The 18,453-nt window shown below is 43.5% G+C and overlaps 1 protein-coding gene across 1 annotated transcript; it reads right to left on the reverse strand.

The window, feature by feature from the left end:
* Positions 1-10,459: 10,459 nt before the first annotated feature.
* On the reverse strand, positions 10,460-18,070 carry LOC125520293 (deSI-like protein sdu1). The gene is made up of 4 exons (XM_048685179.2): positions 17,612-18,070; positions 15,333-15,620; positions 10,819-10,902; positions 10,460-10,734 (listed from the first exon to the last, which is right to left on the reverse strand). The coding sequence occupies exons 1-4, from the start codon at positions 18,027-18,029 to the stop codon at positions 10,619-10,621; spliced, it is 906 nt and encodes a 301-aa protein (XP_048541136.1). The 5' UTR covers positions 18,030-18,070; the 3' UTR covers positions 10,460-10,618.
* Between the last annotated feature and the right edge of the window lie 383 nt (positions 18,071-18,453).

An 18,453-nucleotide genomic window follows, 5' to 3' on the forward strand; every position in this document is an offset into this window, starting at 1 on the left:
TGATCACATCCGGGACTCCGAACAACCTTCGGTACATCAAAATGCATAAACTCATAATATAACTGTCATCGTAACCTTAAGCGTGCGGACCCTATGGGTTCGAGAACAATGTAGACATGACCGAGACACGTCTCTGGTCAATAACCAATAGCGGGACCTGGATGTCCATATTGGCTCCTACATATTCTACGAAGATCTTTATCGGTCAGACCGCATAACAACATACGTTGTTCCCTTTGTCATCGGTATGTTACTTGCCCGAGATTTGATCGTCGGTATCCAATACCTAGTTCAATCTCGTTACCGGCAAGTCTCTTTACTCGTTCTGTAATACATCATCTCACAACTAACATATTAGTTGTAATGCTTGCAAGGCTTATGTGATGTGTATTACCGAGAGGGCCCAGAGATACCTCTGCGACAATCGGAGTGACAAATCCTAATCTCGAAATACGCCAACCCAACATATACCTTTGGAGACACCTGTAATGCTCCTTTATAATCACCCAGTTACGTTGTGACGTTTGGTAGCACCCAAAGTGTTCCTCCGGCAAACGGGAGTTGCATAATCTCATAGTCATAGGAACATGTATAAGTCATGAAGAAAAGCAATAGCAACATACTAAACGATCGGGTGCTAAGCTAATGGAATGGGTCATGTCAATCAGATCATTCAACTAATGATGTGACCTCGTTAATCAAATAACAACTCATTGTTCATGGTTAGGAAACATAACCATCTTTGATTAATGAGCTAGTCAAGTAGAGGCATACTAGTGACACTTTGTTTGTCTATGTATTCACACATGTATTATGTTTACGGTTAATACAATTCTAGCATGAATAATAAACATTTATCATGATTATAAGGAAATAAATAATAACTTTATTATTGCCTCTAGGGCATATTTCCTTCAACAGACCTATTGCAGGAGCATATGCAGACGTCATGAACGTTTGGCTAGCTCAATATGATGACTACTTGATAGTTTAGTGCACCATGCTTAACAGCTTAGAATCGGGACTTCAAAGACGTTTTGAACGTCATGGATCATATGGATGTTCCAGGAGTTGAAGTTAATATTTCAAGCAAATACCCGAGTTGGGAGATATGAAGTCTCCAACAAGTTCTATAGCTAAAAGATGGAGGAGAATAGCTCAAGCAGTGAGCATGTGTTCAGATTGTCTCGGTACTACAATCGCTTGAATCAAGTGGGAGTTAATCTTCCAGATAAAATAGTGATTGACAGAATTCTCTAGTCACCATCACCAAGTTAGTAGAACTTCGTGATGAACTATAGTATGCAAGGGATGATGAAAACGATTCCCGAGCTTTTCATGATGACGAAATCGATGAAGGTAGAAATCAAGAAAGAGCATCAAGTGTTGATGATTAACAAGACCACTAGTTTCAAGACAAGGGCAAAGGGAAAGAAAGGGAACTTCAAGAAGAACGGCAAGCAAGTTGCTGCTCAAGTGAAGAAGCCCAAGTCTGGTCCTAAGCCTGAGACTAAGTGCTTCTACTACAAAGGGACTGGTCACTGGAAGCGGAACTGCCCCAAGTATTTGGCGGATAAGAAGGATGGCAAAGTGAACAAAGGTATATTTGATATACAGATTATTGATGTGTATTTTACTAGTGTTCGTAGCAACCCCTCGGTTTTTGATACTGGTTCAGTTGCTAAGAGTAGTAACTCGAAACGGGAGTTGCGGAATGAACAGAGACTAGTTCAGGGCAAAGTGACGATGTGTGTTGGAAGTGGTTCCAAGATTGATATAATCATCATGGCACACTCCCTATACTTTCGGGATTAGTGTTGAACCTAAATAAGTGTTATTTGGTGTTTGCGGTGAGCATGAATATGATTTGATCATGTTTATTGCAATACGGTTATTCATTTAAGTAAGAGAATAAATTGTTGTTCTGTTTACATGAATAAAACCTTATATGGTTACACACCCAATGAAAATGGTTCGTTGGATCTCGATCGTAGTGATACACATATTCATAATATTGAAACCAAAAGATGCAAAGTTAATAATGATAGTGCCACTTATTTGTGGCACTGCCGTTTAGGTCATATTAGTGTAAAGCACATGAAGAAAATCCATGCTGATGGGCTTTTGGAATCACTTGATTATGAATAAGTTGATGCTTGCGAACCATGCCTCATGGGCAAGATGACTAAGACTCCGTTCTCCGGAACAATGGAGCAAGCAACAGATTTGTTGGAAATCATACATACTGATGTATGTGGTCCGATGAATATTGAGGCTCGCGGCAGGTATCATTATTTTCTGATCTTCACATATGATTTGAGCAGATATGAGTATATCTACTTGATGAAGCACAAGTCTGAAACATTTGAAAAGTTCGAAGAATTTCAGAGTGAAGTGGAGAATCATCGTAACAAAAATAAAAGTTTCTACGATATGATCGCAGAAGGAAAATATTTGAGTTACGAGTTTAGGCCTTCAGTTAAAACAATGTGAAATAGTTTCACTACTCACGCCACCTGGAACACCACAGTGTAATGGTGTGTCCGAACGTCGTAACCGTACTTTATTAGATATGGTGCGATCTATGATGTCTCTTACCGATTTACCACTATCGTTTTGGGGTTATGCATTAGAGACAGCTACATTCACATTAAATAGGGCACCATCTAAATCCGTTGAGACGACACCGTATGAACTATGGTTTGGCAAGAAACCTAAGCTGTCATTTCTTAAAGTTTGAGGTTCCAATGCTTATGTGAAAAAGTTTCAACCTGATAAGCTCAAACCCAAATCGGAGAAGTGCATCTTCATAGGATACCCAAAAGAATATGTTGGGTACATCTATCACAGATCCGAAGGCAAGATATTCATTGCTGAGAATGAATCCTTTCTAGAGAAGGAGTTTCTCTCGAAAGAAGTGAGTGGAAGGAAAGTAGAACTTGATGAGGTAACTGTACCTGCTCCCTTATTGGAAAGTAGTTCATCATAGAAATCTATTCCTATGACTACTACACCAATTAGTGAGGAAGCTAATGATGATGATCATGTAACTTCAGATCAAGTTACTACCGAACCTCGTAGGTAAACCAGAGTGTGATCCGCACCAGAGTGGTACAGTAATCATGTTCTGGAGGTCATGTTACTTGACCATGACGAGCCTATGAACTATGAGGAAGCGATGATGAGCCCGGATTCCGCGAAATGGCTTGAGGCCATGAAATCTGAGATGAGATCCATGTATGAGAACAAAGTATGGACTTTGATTGACTTGCCCATTGATCGGTGAGCCAATGAGATTAAATGGATCTTCAAGAGGAAGATGGACGCTGATAGTAGTGTTACTATCTACAAAGCTAGAATTGTCGCAAAAAGGTTTTTGACAAGTTCAAGGTGTTGACTACGATGAGAGTTTCTCACTCGTATCTATGCTTAAGTCTGTCCGAATCATGTTAGCAATTGCCGCATTTTATGAAATCTGGCAAATGGATAAACAAAACTGCATTCCTTAATGGATTTATTAAAGAAGAGTTGTATATGATGCAACTAGAAGGTTTTGTCAATCCTAAAGGTAATAACAAAATATGCAAGCTCCAGCAATCCATCTATGGACTGGTGCAAGCATCTCGGAGTTGGAATATACGCTTTGATAAGTTGATCAAATCATATAGTTTTATACAGACTTGCGGTGAAGCCTGTATTTACAAGAAAGTGAGTGGGAGCACTACAACATTTCTGATAAGTATATGTGAATGACATATTGTTGATCGGAGATAATGTAGAATTATTCTGTAAAGCATAAAGCAGTATTTGAAAGGAGTTTTTTCAAAGAAAAACCTTGGTGAAGCTGCTTACATATTGAGCATCAAGAGATAGATCAAGACACTTGATAAGTTTTTCAATGAGTACATACCTTGACAAGATTTTGAAGTAGTTCAAAATGGAACAGTCAAAGAAAGAGTTCTTGCCTGTGTTACAAGGTGTGAAACTGAGTAAGACTCAAAGCCCGACCACGGCAGAAGATAGAAAGAGAATGAAAGTCATTCCCTATGCCTTGGCCATAGGTTCTATAAAGTATGTCATGCTGTGTACCAGATCTATTGTGTACCTCACCATAAGTTTGGCAAGGGAGTACAATAGTGATCTAGGAGTAGATCACTGGAAAGCGGTCAAAATTATCCTTAGCGGAATAAGGATATGTTTCTCGATTATGGAGGTGACAAAAGGTTCGTCGTAAAGGGTTACGTCGATGCAAGTTTTGACACTGATCCATATGACTCAAAATCTCAATCTGGATACATATTGAAAGTGGGAGCAATTAGCTAGAGTAGCTTAGTGCAGAGCATTGTTGACATAGAAATTTGCAAAATACTTACGGATCTGAATGTGGCAGAGCCGTGGACTAAACTTCTCTCACAAGCAAAACATGATCACACCTTAGTACTTTTTGGGCGTTAATCACATAGCGATGTGAACTAGATTATTGAATCTAGTAAACCCTTTGGGTGTTGGTCACATGATGATGTGAACTATGGGTGTTAATCACATGGTGATGTGAACTATTGATATTAAATCACATGGCGATGTGAACTAGATTATTGACTCTAGTGCAAGTGGGAGACTGAAGGAAATATGCCCTAGAGGCAATAATAAAGTTATTATTTATTTCCTTATTTCATGGTAAATGTTTATTATTCATGCTAGAATTGTATTAACCGGAAACATAATACATGTGTGAATACATAGACAAACAGAGTGTCACTAGTATGCCTCTACTTGACTAGCTCGTTGAATCAAAGATGGTTAAGTTTCCTAGCCATAGACATGAGTTGTCATTTGATTAACGGGGTCACATCATTAGAGAATGATGTGATTGACTTGACCCATTCCGTTAGTATAGCACTTGATCGTTTAGTTTGCTGCTATTGCTTTCTTCATGACTTATACATGTTCCTATGACTATGAGATTATGCAACTCCCGTTTACCGGAGGAACACTTTGTGTGCTACCAAACGTCACAACGTAACCGGGTGATTATAAAGGTGCTCTACAGGTGTCTCCAAAGGTACTTGTTGGGTTGGCGTATTTCGAGATTAGGATTTGTCACTCCGATTGTCGGAGAGGTATCTCTGGGCTCTCTCGGTAATGCACATCACTTAAAGCCTTGCAAGCATTGCAACTAATCAGTTAGTTGCGGGATGATGTATTACGGAACGAGTAAAGAGACTTGCCGGTAACGAGATTGAACTAGGTATTGAGATAGCGACGATCGAATCTCAGGCAAGTAACATACCGATGACAAAGGGAACAACGTATGTTGTTATGCGGTTTGACCGATAAAGATCTTCGTAGAATATGTGGGAGCCAATATGAGCATCCAGGTTCCGCTATTGGTTATTGACCGAAGACGTGTCTCGGTCATGTCTACATTGTTCTCGAACCCGTAGGGTCCGCACGCTTAAGGTTTCGATGGCTGTTATATTATGAGTTTATGAGTTTTGATGTACCGCAGGAGTTCGGAGTCCCGGATGAGATCGGGGACCTGAAGAGGAGTCTCGAAATGGCCGAGACGTAAAGATCGATATATTGGACGACTATATTCGGACATCGGAAAGGTTCCGAGTGATTCAGGTATTTTTCGGAGTACCGGAGAGTTACGGGAATTCGCCGGGGAGTATATGGGCCTTATTGGGCCATACGGGAATAGAGGAGAGAGGCCAAAAGGAAGGAGGCGCGCGCCCCCCCTCTGGTCCGAATTGGACAAGGGGTGCAGCCCCCTTTTCCTTGTTCCTCTCCCCCTCTTTCCTTCTCTCCTACTCCAACAAGGGAAGGAGGAGTCCTACTCCCGGTGGGAGTAGGACTCCCCCCTTGGCGCGCCCTCCTCCTAGGCCGGCCACCTCCCCCCTTGCTCCTTTATATACAGGGGCAGGGGGCACCCCAGACAACAGTTGATCATTGATCTCTTAGCCGTGTGCGGTGCCCCCCTCCATCATAGTTGTCGTGGAATTGTCACGGCAGATGTCCTTAGTGTCAGGACTTAGTCGCGAGACCAATGCATCTATGTGGTAGCTTGAGAGGGGTTGAGCGGGACGAGAGACACGATGTTTTACCCAGGTTCGGCCCCTCACGGTGGAGGTAAAAGCCTACATCCCGCTTCATTGATATTGATGATGATGACCACAGTTACAAGAGTGCTCTATCTCGAGAGCTATTGTCTAAACCTAACTTGTCCAACTTGTGGAATTTGTCCCCTTTTGGGGAGCCCTGCCCCTCCTTATATATGTTGAAGGGGCGGGTTACATGTGGAGTCCAACTCGGACTTTAACTTAAACTATTTTGACTTCCCTTCCTGGGCTTCTTAACGTCTGTCGATTTAACATTGGTCTGCCGATTTAACATTGTTCTGCCGGTTTAACATTGTCTGCCGGTTTAACATTGTCTGCCGGTTTAACATTGGTCTGTCGGTTTAACACCAGTCGGTTTATCGTCTGTCTTAGTCATCTGTCTTGACTCTCTATCTTAACTCTCCGCCGGTTTACCATCCGCCGGTTTAACATTGTTCCAGCCGGTTTAACATTCCAGCCGGGTCATAGCGCGGGGTATATCCCCGACATTAGCCCTCAGTTTAATTTGGATTTATCCATGTTAAACTGATCCTGAGCATCTTTAAATCCTTGTCATTTCCTTCTAGAAAATCCGAGTCAATAGACCAGCTTCATAATCAATTTGCTGGCATTGGTTTGTCATGGATAAATATTGTGAAGAATAACTCCTTTGACTTCAGCTCCCAATGCTTAACAAAAATATTGGCCTTTGAAATACTCATCTGATCTGCAGCCGGTTTAAGAATGTAGAACTTTGCGGGTTTAAGACTTGAACTTGCCAGTTTATCATTTCCGGTTTACAAATATTGATGGCACCGGGTCATAATTGTAGTTAACATCAAGCTTGAAAATATATCTCTTATATGCCTATCACTTGTAGCCCCCATGTCTTAAGAAGGTAGCATAGCAACAGCTTAAGACTTGCTTCAATATGAATATCACAAGCTTGAAGAAATCCGGTTTGTTCATCCCAACCACCAGTCAGAACTGAGTATTCCATATATGTAGCCCCCAAGTGACGGGTTGTCATGCTTGCAGCAACCTGGGACTTGAAATTTCCTTAAGCTCATAAAAACTTCAACCAGTGTATCCCCCAAGGGCTGGGTCATTATGCAATAATGAGCAGGGACTTTGTAAATATAATCATGTAAACTTTGAACAGCAACGTGTAGCCCCCAAGGGCCGGCTCAGTAAGATAATATTGAGCTGGGACTTTGATATATCTTCAATGAAAATAACATCATATGATATAACCCCCATCATGGGGCTTGAATCCATGTCCACAAGGTTAAGAGCCTTGTGCTTTACCAACTGAGCAGTAGACCCTTCAATGATAAATGAAAATTTGTGTACCTTGAATTGTTGACAAGAGCAATTGGTAGCCTCCAAGTGTCGGGTCGTAAGCCTGCAGCAACTAGGGACTATTCCTTCAATCATATCCGTTGATAATATGATAGCCATTGCGCTAAAGCGACTTTGAAAACCTTAATCATAATACGGGTTATTGATAACCATAATAAAAATCCAGCCATGTTGGCTATTAAAGATTTGAATAATATACCCAATGATTTATACCCTCGATAATATTGTAGTGGTGCTTAGGCGAAGCCCTGCGACAGTAGAACATCAAGATCGTCACCACGCCGTCGTGCTGACGGAACTCTTCCCCGACATTCTGCTGGATCGGAGTCCAGGGATCGTTATCGAGCTGAACGTGTGCTAAAACTCGGAGGTGCCGTAGTTTCGGTGCTTGATCGGTCGGGCCGTGAAGACGTACGACTACATCAACCGCGTTGTGCTAACGCTTCCGCTTTCGGTCTACGAGGGTACGTGGACAACACTCTCCACTCTCGTTGCTATGCATCACCATGATCTTGCATGTGCGTAGGAATTTTTTTTGAAATTACTACGTTCCCCAACAGCTGGATCTGAAGAGGCCGCCGTCGGACGGGCTCTTGCTCGGTGCTGCGTCAGAGGAGATGGGTCAGGTGGGAGCCAGCTTCTCGGCGATGCGTGGGCTGTAGATGGCTCTGTGCACCGGCGGTCGGCGGCTAGTTGGGCTTCAGGGGCAGTGCGAAGCAAATCGGGCCCCGGCGTCCTGTTCTGTGAGGAGGCCGTGACGACCATCGGGCGCATGGGGCCGGCGGCTCTATCCGGCGTGGACCGGCGGTAGCAATGAAGACCTGGGCCTCGACGTCCAGTTCTGAAGGTGGTTGCAGCGGACGTTGGGCGCGTGGGGCCGCCGGCCGCCGACCGTGTGACTGCGGTGGTGGTCTGGCACGGGTTTGGTCGTCGGAGGTGCAGCGCCGGGTGAAGACTTTGCTGCCGGTTCTTAGGCTGGGGCAGGCTACAAAGGCGCCGCTTCCTTCTTGAAGGCGTCACTGAGGCGTTCCTGCTCGCTCCACTACGCAAGGATACTCGGGGGAAACCCTTGATCCCCTAGGATCGGACGATGATGGCGACGTGCGTTGCACCACTTGGGGCATCGTTCCAGGAGCTCCTTACCGGCCAAAGGGACCAGTGATAGGTGGGGGAGGTTGTTTGTGCTGCTCGGTCGTGTCCGTCCCGCAATGGGGCGGTTTGACTTCTGTGGCAACGATAACGGTGGTGAGCATTGTCGAAGGCGTGGCATTGGTCGTGGTAGTCGGCTCTTCTCCGACGTGTCCGTGAGACTACCTCGGCTGTTTATTGTTGTGAAGTCGAAGCTGCGGTGCGGGGCACCAGTGGTGTACAATGACGAGCGACAAGTGGTCCGTTCGCTGATCTTCCGTGATACCAACATTGCTTTGCTCTCTGTAGTTTTCCGCCGGAGTCGGAGCTGCGTTGTCTTGCTGTGGTGGATGGCGTTCTACCGTGTAAGTATAGTGTTGTTCGGCGGCCAATAGGGTTGCTGCTTTTCTTTGATCTTTGATCTTCGAATCCTCCCCATGTTGTTCTTCCGCTGCTTTCTGTTTAATCTAATTGAAGCCAGCAATTTGGTGGATCTTTCAAAAAAAAGGTGAATGTGGTGTATGGCCTATTACCTACATAAGTTTTATCTCATTATATGCGCAAGATCATTATTAGTTTGCGCAAATATGAAATGACTGCATGAATCAGACATGTAGTTCTTTTTTCATGTGGCTGAGCTCTGACGTTTTGGCTCTTTCTGATGAAGGTTGAAAACCTAGTAGTAATAAAGGTAGGTTTTTTTTGCGGGAAAGTAATAAAGGTAGTTGCATGTATTAACCGATGCAGAGACTTGGGTCTTCCACTTTTCAAAAATTGAACAACTGTTGTTGTTTTACAGTATACAATAAAACGTTTTTAAACTTTGTTCCTATTGTATTGTATTTGCTTCATGGTTTTGCTGACGTTTCTCTTTCAATATATCAACATGTAGACTTGCGAATCGAGCATAGCTCAGATGGTTAGGTTCCTTGTAGTGAAACCAACCCATCAGGATTCAAGTTCTAGACTTGACACTGGTGCTCGCATTTTCCTGAAATTATTTCAGTTTTTCCGGCGATGTTCGTTCAACGGAAGGAGAAATTCCTGTCGACTCGGTAACTCAGAGGTGCTCATAGAGGTAGGGTGTGCATGCGTTCATAAAAGTGAGTATGTAGGCATCTGCGATTGTTTTGTGTTAAAAAAATGTAGATTTTTTTAGTCTCCAAATTAGAAAGCCATCGCCTATTGTGCGCTGCTGCGGTTATATTTGCTCTAAGTATGTTCATATGCTATTAGAATTTAACCAGCTAGGTGCCACTTTGTTGTGTTTCTTAGCAGAATATCTTTGTACAAGGCTGTATTGAAGTCTTCAGGCAGGAGACACGTCTGTGACTAAAGTACGTATCTACCAAGCAACGTTTGAGATTTCAGCTAAGTAAGGTTGGCGTTTGACAATCCGTGCATGTTCATGGTTGTATATTTTTAAACCCTTCACCAGAGGATTTTTTGCATAAACCAAAATGGACAGTTCTTAGGTCCAGAACTCCAGACAGTAATAATACAACACGCATTACGGTGATTGAGCTGGAATGGAGAAATGTCGTGTTCTAGGTGCGCAGATTCACCCTCCTGTGAGCATCCTGTTAGAAACATAGGTGCAATTTGGCCAACCATATGTAGCAGCTCAACTACTTCGGACAAGAAACAACTAAAGACAAGTCAATGTGAAAACTTAACATACCAGGACCCAGAAAAGGAGGAAAAAAGAACCACGTTGATCGTTGATAGTAACATAGCAGTTTTCAGGAACCATGCCTCCTTGCTTGACTTGCATTTGTACAAACGAAAATGAAATAAGATTACACACTGGCTCTGAATCTCAGTATAGCTAGGGAGGGCAGTATGGTATTACGGTATTGTACGAGGAATGAAGAGAAGAAACCATCACACTGAACCCAACATTGAATGTATGTACAATACTTAAATACAATAGAATGGGCATGTTACATTTCGGAATACAGAAATTACAATGTACAAAATGAATGATAAACTGCACACTGAACTATTCTGCATGGCTTCGGCAACTTTCACCTGTGGACTTCCTTTACAATTGCATTTTCACTGACAGAAGATTCTGAAAGCAAGTGTTTGTCTTCAATGTCGTCATCGTCAAAGTTGTCATTGATGGTTAAGTTGGAATCATCTAGTCAAAGGCATTGATAGATAAAAATAAATATGAGTACCCATTGGAATAGTACGATCAATTTAAAGGAACATGGATATCTACCAGAGAAATGGTAGTCCGTGAGGTTCTTTGTCTCAGTTGACTCCAACCGCATACTTTCTGGTAGAAGGCAGTTGCAAAACGCACCTGAAAGTAATTTGATATTATCTTTCATGATATACTAAGAATGAAAAATAATCAATTTTATTTTAAGATGTACTAATACACTTTGAAACAGAACAAATGATGAATATGTTTTGCCATAAGGCATAGAAACCTCTGGATAGTGATGACTTTGTGTTTCATTTGCCAGTTCCACTTGTAGGTATTCCTCATCATGAACGATATTGGCATGATTAATTAGAGCTTACGGGTAGCAGCACCAGTCAATTCAAGATCTATGCCTACTGATGTCACCATATGTCGTGCGGTGCCGGAATGGTAACACAAGGTATTATAGTGACAACTGTACTTCCATCACTTAAGAGATGAGTTATTTAGTTACAATAACGGTTTGATTATATTGCATCCTATTTTCACTTGGTTAAGTTCCATTTATCTCCAGAATTTGTTAGAAGAGAGGGTGTTATCTCCCCTAGTTATCAAATCAGAGGAAAATATCTTCAAATAAGGGATAGGATCCCATTTGTTAGTGAAGTTATGATTAGTTTCTTCGGAACCAAGTTATCCATCTCCCTATACAAGGGGGAGCATGTACCGCGTATCAATCAAGCAACAAATGAAGAGATTATTTTAAGCATTTCTAAGAGTAGTTTATGGTCCAACAGTTAGCAGAGGTGTTTGCAATCCTACTGCGTGAACTTATTAAATAGGGGAAGCACAAAGGCTATCGAGTAAGAAAGGACAACTCCGCCCTATTTAATAATTGGAGCAAGCCATTTTCGAGTAGGAAAGGCAACGGCTTTTGAGTATAAAAAGGGGCCACTTTTCAACAAGATCAACAGCATTGAAAGAGATTAATGCAACACTAACGTGAGAACCCTCTCAGAGGCAAGCCTGTGCAGTCAACAATGATGGTGGACCACAGCACAGCAGCATATGCCCTGGCGGCGAAGGCATCACATCTCATAAGGGCGGTACTGGTGCCTTCTCCAAGTGTGGCGTGGGTGGCATCAACAATACACAGTAGAAGAGGCGGATAGTTCGCAATGACGTTAATGGTGGTAAACACGCCAGTCATGGAGCAGCCATGTACAAATGCGGAAATGCAGATTATTGCATCGGTGATAGTTCTGATGGCTGCATCTTCGAAGATGGGGTTGCCCCAGTGCCCCCAGTCACCACACGAGCAACTACATCGTCTCCTGCAGCGGCAGTTGGGGCAGTTAGGCTACAGCAAGCGGCGACCGATGCTAAGTCCAGCTACAGCAGCACAGCTGGGCAAACTGGCAGCGCAAGCTACAGCCACAAGGTACCCAGACATGGCAGTTGCCAACTTGCCATTCTCACCGAGGGCTGGTGCTATGTTGCACAACGGCCACACAGTTCAACTGGGAGGTGTGATGCTCCTTGTGGCACTGCGGAAAGACAACAGCACGGTGGTGCGACTTAGCCATGGAGAGGGCTTGGTTGGTGTCTTAATGTCCTGGCCCTCCGCACGAGGCGGAGCAGTCCAGGTGCAACATGGTTTGCGGTGGCTGAACCGAAGGAGGCAGTGAGAAAACCAGGTGCTCCCAGGCAGGACACAGTCAAGCCCTACTTGGGCCTTCACATGCAACTAGGCCAGGTGGGCTGGGAACAAAACCTGAGTTGGTTTGTTTAAGTGTTTGGTTTGACTAGGCACTTGATACACAAGAATATGTGCATACATGGCATTGACCACTATACATGTGTGTATGGACTTCTATTTCCATGTGAGGCAAGGATAACTATGATAGCACAAGTGTACGAGAAGCTACCAAGACATTGTCTTCGAAACATGTTTCGGAAGAATCAGCTGAAAGAGATCGAGGAGGAGCTGCATATCGAGGAGGGTGAGATGTTATGCAGTTCCCCATATGCCTGCAGTTATCCAAATAGAGGATACCATCTTCGAATCTCTACTATTAAAGGGGAGTTGGTACGTTCTCCTCAGCTCCTCCCACCGCCCCCCTATGTTGGTTTTTTCCTATTCACGCCCACACCCCGCTTGGTTTCCTGTAGATTTTTTTTGGTAATCTAAACCGATGCCCCACAAAACAAAAACCAACATAGTAACTTGGAATAATCTAAACCAAATTGATACTTTCCTTTCCTTGTCCTACTCATGTCCTCGAAACAAAAAACAAGCATTAATTTATGGAAAGTATCATTGAGCAATGGATGGGCGGGATCACGTTAATTATGGAGAGTATCGTTCTTTTCCACTTTAGACTACAACAAGCATAGTGCAGTTAAATACCTCAAGTAATTGCCTTGATTTATGGTTAGTATCATTTTGGTAGCTTCCTCCTAAAATCTCTCATTCCCTTGCCATTATCTTCACATTATGCCACACGATCCAACCCGACGACGTCGATGTGGGACATGCCATAGGAAACAAAACACTAGCGACGTCTCTGTTGAGGCACTCGCGATTGGTGTTGAATCACTAGAATATATGTGCACCCATTGCAACACACAGACAATTAGGGTAGTTGCGATTAGTTTCTTAGGAGTAGCCAAGTTATCCATCTCGCTATGAGAGAGAGAGAGAGAGAGAGAGAGTTTATTTCGTTATTTCTTAAGTAGTTTAGCTCAGCTATCCAATATCGTTCTCGGAGGCACATCCTTCAGAATCAAGGAAAGAAAACGAGTTGATGTGTATCCATCCTAAGCCGAGCCACCTCTGGACAACCAGCTATGCTTTCTCTAGCGCCAATTATCTTTAAAAGCTAACGCTATTTGGCACACTGCCTCCATCTTGCACCATAACACTACCCCTTCTTCCATGAGGCCGTGATTGGATCGTTGTTTTCCAGCCCCAAAATCCCCTGTAAAATATACACCTATAGAAAAAATAGGTGGCCTTCGGTTGGGCGATTGGTTGATCTTTTTTGGCCTGTATTACACCGGTTGGAAACACTGGTTTACCCGTCGTTTTCTTCCACTGTATTCCTTTCTCCCAGGTGTTCCTCTCTCTAAGTCTCTATCTGTCGAGCCGCCGAACGAACGCTAGAGCCACACGAGACACAATGAAGTATCAACCACACGACCACGGGATCAGCATGGCGTTTGGCTCTCATGGGTCCTCGTTGCGGGCATCGCCATGCTGCTTGGTGGTGCTCGGCTGGAGCTCCCGCCGGCCGAAGCAAGGCGGATGAGTTGCACGACGCTTGCAATGGACCTGCTCCCAACCTGACTCGATGGAGGCGGCGACAGGGCAGCAAGGCCAACGAACTCCACGTGGGCATCCGGCAAGAGGCCATGTGCTTGCACTAGAGCAGCCCACATCCATCATGAGATCAGCTCGAGGAGGTATGTGGCGGTGGGGGGAGGAGAAGAAATTAGAGAGGAAGGAGCATGGGGGATGCGGATGCGTGCAGCATGCTAGAGGCGGAGGTGTGCAACGGCGTGCTACTAGGGCGGCAGCAACGGGGATCTAAGCCGAGAGTTGTGGCTATGACAGTGGTGATGAATGGCCTGCTCGAGGAGCTCCTCCGTCAGACCTGTATCCAAACGCTGATTTCCAACCGTCTGTAATATATTGGTTTCTTGGGTGGGACAGTAAAATACACCTGTATGATATTTCCGGGCGTACAAATTTACAAGGCTTCCAATCAGGGCCTGATGCTAATCATAGTTCATGTGCAGCTATGACTTCGACGATGGTTTACCCGGAATCTGGAGCCATGGTAACTGCCTCAGGTACCAATTGTTATGAACCTTAGTTCACAATAGGATAAACACCTTACATAGAATTGGTACTAAGAGCATTGTTTCTAGAGGAAGGGAATCAACTTGGCTGAGAAAACGAGGGACTTACACAACTTTACTCATTCTTTGCTTAAGTCAAAAGGAAGAGAATGCAACCTTATCGAAAAGGCGCTTCTAGCACTAAGCCAACTAAAGAAAAGATAAAATATAACTTAAATCACGTGTACTTAGTAAAGTATCTCTTAGATGATAAGGCAACTAACTCAACTATAAAAGCGCTAACGGACGGACCTACTGCTGCTAAACTTAATCAAAGTAGCATGCGGCCATCTCTCTTTTGTATGCATAATCTATATTCCTCCTAGACCTGAGCAGTGAGCACTGAGACAGCGCCACGCTTACTCTCCTCATCCCTGCAAAATTTTCTCCATCCTTGCAAGATATCGACTCTCCCCGCGCCTGCAATTCCCCCCATCCTTGCAAGATATCGCATACTACTCCAGCTGTTTCCTTACACCCTTATATGAAACCGGCCCTCTCTTGCCCATGGTATTCATTTCCCTACATTCCTAACTTACCTAAAACTCAAGATCTGCTAGGAGCAAGTGGTGATAAGGACATGACATACACAATTTCGGCATACTGCTAATATACTCCTTACCAGCAAAAAAATCATTAGAAAGTTGCAACAAATAAATGTATAAGGAGTACAGACTTATTACCTAGCTTAGCAAGTCGGTTAACCCAACCAGGAATTGGCTTTCCTGTCAATCTGGTGCTGAGATCATCCGTGAAGTGGTTACAATTCTTAGAAATGAGGTGGTATGTATCCCCATGATACTCCGAGGCCATTCTCTGAATGAAATCTCGAAATTCCAAGGGATGTAGACTTGTAAGGCCTATGAAAATTGAAGATCTGTACAAGAAGCCTGGACAGCTCTTTGGTTCAACCTCAAAAACACCACTTGTTGGAAGGTCATGAGCTCCAAAACTGTACTCCGATCCATGGACTGTTCCAGGCAGAATAAGATTAATCGTAAACATTCTGTAGAGTTGGATGGAAATCATTATTTGCATACTAATTAACAAGGAAATAATTTCACATACGATACTAGAACTATGCTTTTTCTACAAGAGTGGGTCCAGCTTTTGTTCTTTGAATTTGTGATCATCCATGAGTACCAACAAATGTCATACGCAAAGCTGGGTTGCAAGGTACATTTGGTTTATATCCATGTGTGCTCTGCCAAAAATTGATTGCCAACAATTTGGTGAAGGAACCCTCCAACCTGTTGGCCAACATTTTGGGAACAATTTGTGAAGGAAGCATTGAAGGACCCATAGATAACCAAAATCTTGGCAACAAACCAAGCAGGCAAACAATACCATTTGGCATGACCAATATTTTATAGGATAAGTTTGCGGCATAAACCAACACACCTTATGACAAAATGAATTGCCTTCTACACCAAAAACTCATCATCATAGAAGGATGTTCAAAGCAATTTGGCTTTTGTGAGATTAAAGTCATATTACTATGCATTTTACTTCCTAATAGATCAACATTACTGCCTAAATTAAATATACAAGCAGCTCTGACTTTGATATACAGGAGAATGATGAGATCAACATATGAGTTACACATCTAGCACTATTTACGAAGAAATTGCCTAGAGATAGAAAACAACAAGTATTTGAATAAACAAATTATCAAGCAATATACAAACTAGGCTAGAGGTAGTATTCACTAACAAAGGTGATAAAACGATAAAATATATGAATAATCAACTGGTATCCTTTTAAGAACTCGGGTTTAGCAAAAACCAAACCTTTTGAGGACAATCGAGAAACTTACCAGAACAATTAACTAACATAGAAATGACAGTGCCAGCAATAAGTACATATACAGGTCATACAGTAAATTTCAACTGTTTTCTTCATAGTAATAATAACTAGAGAATGTAGTAGTCTAAATATGTCAAAAAATGCTCTTTCTGAAGGAAAATATACCACCTGGGGTTAGCCCAATAATTCTGAAATAAGGCATCCGACACAAACCAGGGTCAGGTATAAAAGACTACAATAAAGTTGTCGATTGAAAAGTTTCAGCAACAATGGAAACAATAACTACAAGGCATGGTTTAAGAGAATTTACTAATGTAAAAGGAAAATGGTGACGAAGGTTTTCAAGACTCAAAATGCAATGTGTGCAAATTAGTGCTCCTATGGTTTCCATTTAATTTCTCATAACTTAAGAAAGACAATTTCAAGAGAGGACTCCAACACATTAAAAACCTATATATTGAGTCAACAAACACTAAGGAGGTCCCACAGAACCCCAAGCCTAAGTAGACACTATTAGCGTACTAGCATGCAGCCACCAAAGACACACCTTTTTATGTTATGAATAGATATCCTAAAAGGACTGATCGTACTAAAAATCATAGTAAATGTGTAACAAAACAGATTATTCCCCAGCTGAATTAAATGAACAGAAGATGGTCGAAAAGATGCCAGGTGATATTTTCTACTTCAAAGCAACGATTACCATGCCGTTTTGTCCTATCTCAATCTTGAATATTATCCTAATTCCTAAGTGGGAAGTTGCACAACCAAGTACTATTACACATCAGGATATTCAAAATGAATAACTACATAGGCCCTACAAGAAGACGTCGGGCTTTTCCATGGCAGTAATCTGAATCTGGTTCTTCAACTATGTGTAAGACAAATCTCAGCACCCCTAAATTCCCTGCCATTGTCAATTCGTATAATTATTTAAAAGGAAATCAAGATCTAATAGCTAGCAAAACTAACAACAGCTCCCAAAGCGGACTCACCTTTCTATAAAATCAAAGAACGAACTCAAAAAATATCGTATCAAAATATCAACCCGAGAAAACGAAAAGGCGGGTCCCATACTCCCTGCCCCAACTAAATCAATTTCGTAAACCCAAATTTCACAGAATCCGCCGGGACCCGGTTGAGCTGCCGCGCTCACCTTCGACGGCGGAGTGGAAGATGCCGAGGCCGCACCAGTGGACGTAGTTGTTTAGAGGCGTGAGGTCGTACACGTTGAGAACCACCGGGTACTCCCCCGTCGCCGCTGCGCCGACGGAGATCGCGCCGCCCATCGCCTCCCCCCTTCCTCCCCTCTCCAAGGAGATCCCGAGCAGGGTCGCCGGGGACGCGCGCCAGTCGACGGCGAGGCCGTAAGTGCTCCTAGGGTTAGGGTTTTGATCTGGGGCGAGGGAGGCGATGCGGAACTGCGACGGAGCTTGGGGTGAGGGACGGAAAGGGAAGACGACGAGTCGACGACGAGCGAGCGAGTCGGAGTCGGGTCCGGAAACAATTTCCTTGCGTCCCGGTGGTGGAGTCACAGTCAGGTGGGTCTGCGATGGCATGGGTCCGCGTGTCATAGTGCTAAGGTGGAAGGTGGCCTGTCAGTTGTTGGGACAAGACAGGATCCGCCACGGGAGGGGTGGGACGGAGGCATGCCTGGGACGGAGTGAAGATCCAACTGATGCGTGGGGCCGCATTGAGGAATCTGAGAAGATATTTCGGACCGCGGTCACTACGGATGCGTCTGGTTACCTGCACAGTACTATAGTTTTTTCCCATCTGCATACTCGTTCAATCGGGTCTGATTGAGCATATGTATGTTGATTGATTATTTAGAGCAACTCCAGCGGGCCGATTCAAACGGACGGCGATTTTGTTTGTTTTTTATCCGTTTGAGTCGGTCGTTCGTCCGCCGTCCGCCCTTTTTTAGTTTTGAGTTGGCAATGCGCCCAACGGGCCGACCCATTTTTATGACCGCACGCGTTTAACATCGTGCCGTCG

Source organism: Triticum urartu, chromosome 7A (assembly GCF_056163025.1).
Source record: "Triticum urartu cultivar PI428250 chromosome 7A, HENAU_Tu73, whole genome shotgun sequence".
Taxonomy (NCBI): Eukaryota; Viridiplantae; Streptophyta; class Magnoliopsida; order Poales; family Poaceae; genus Triticum; species Triticum urartu.

Excerpts from the sequence above, each read along its gene's own strand:
- LOC125520293 (XM_048685179.2), bottom strand. The coding sequence starts at position 18,029 with ATGACACGCGGACCCATGCCATCGCAGACCCACCTGACTGTGACTCCA. Across the intron at positions 10,903-15,332 it reads TAACCGACTTGCTAAGCTAG|GTGCGTTTTGCAACTGCCTT; the intron begins GTAATAAGTCTG and ends AATTACTTTCAG. Across the intron at positions 10,735-10,818 it reads CACGGACTACCATTTCTCTG|ATGATTCCAACTTAACCATC; the intron begins GTAGATATCCAT and ends GCCTTTGACTAG.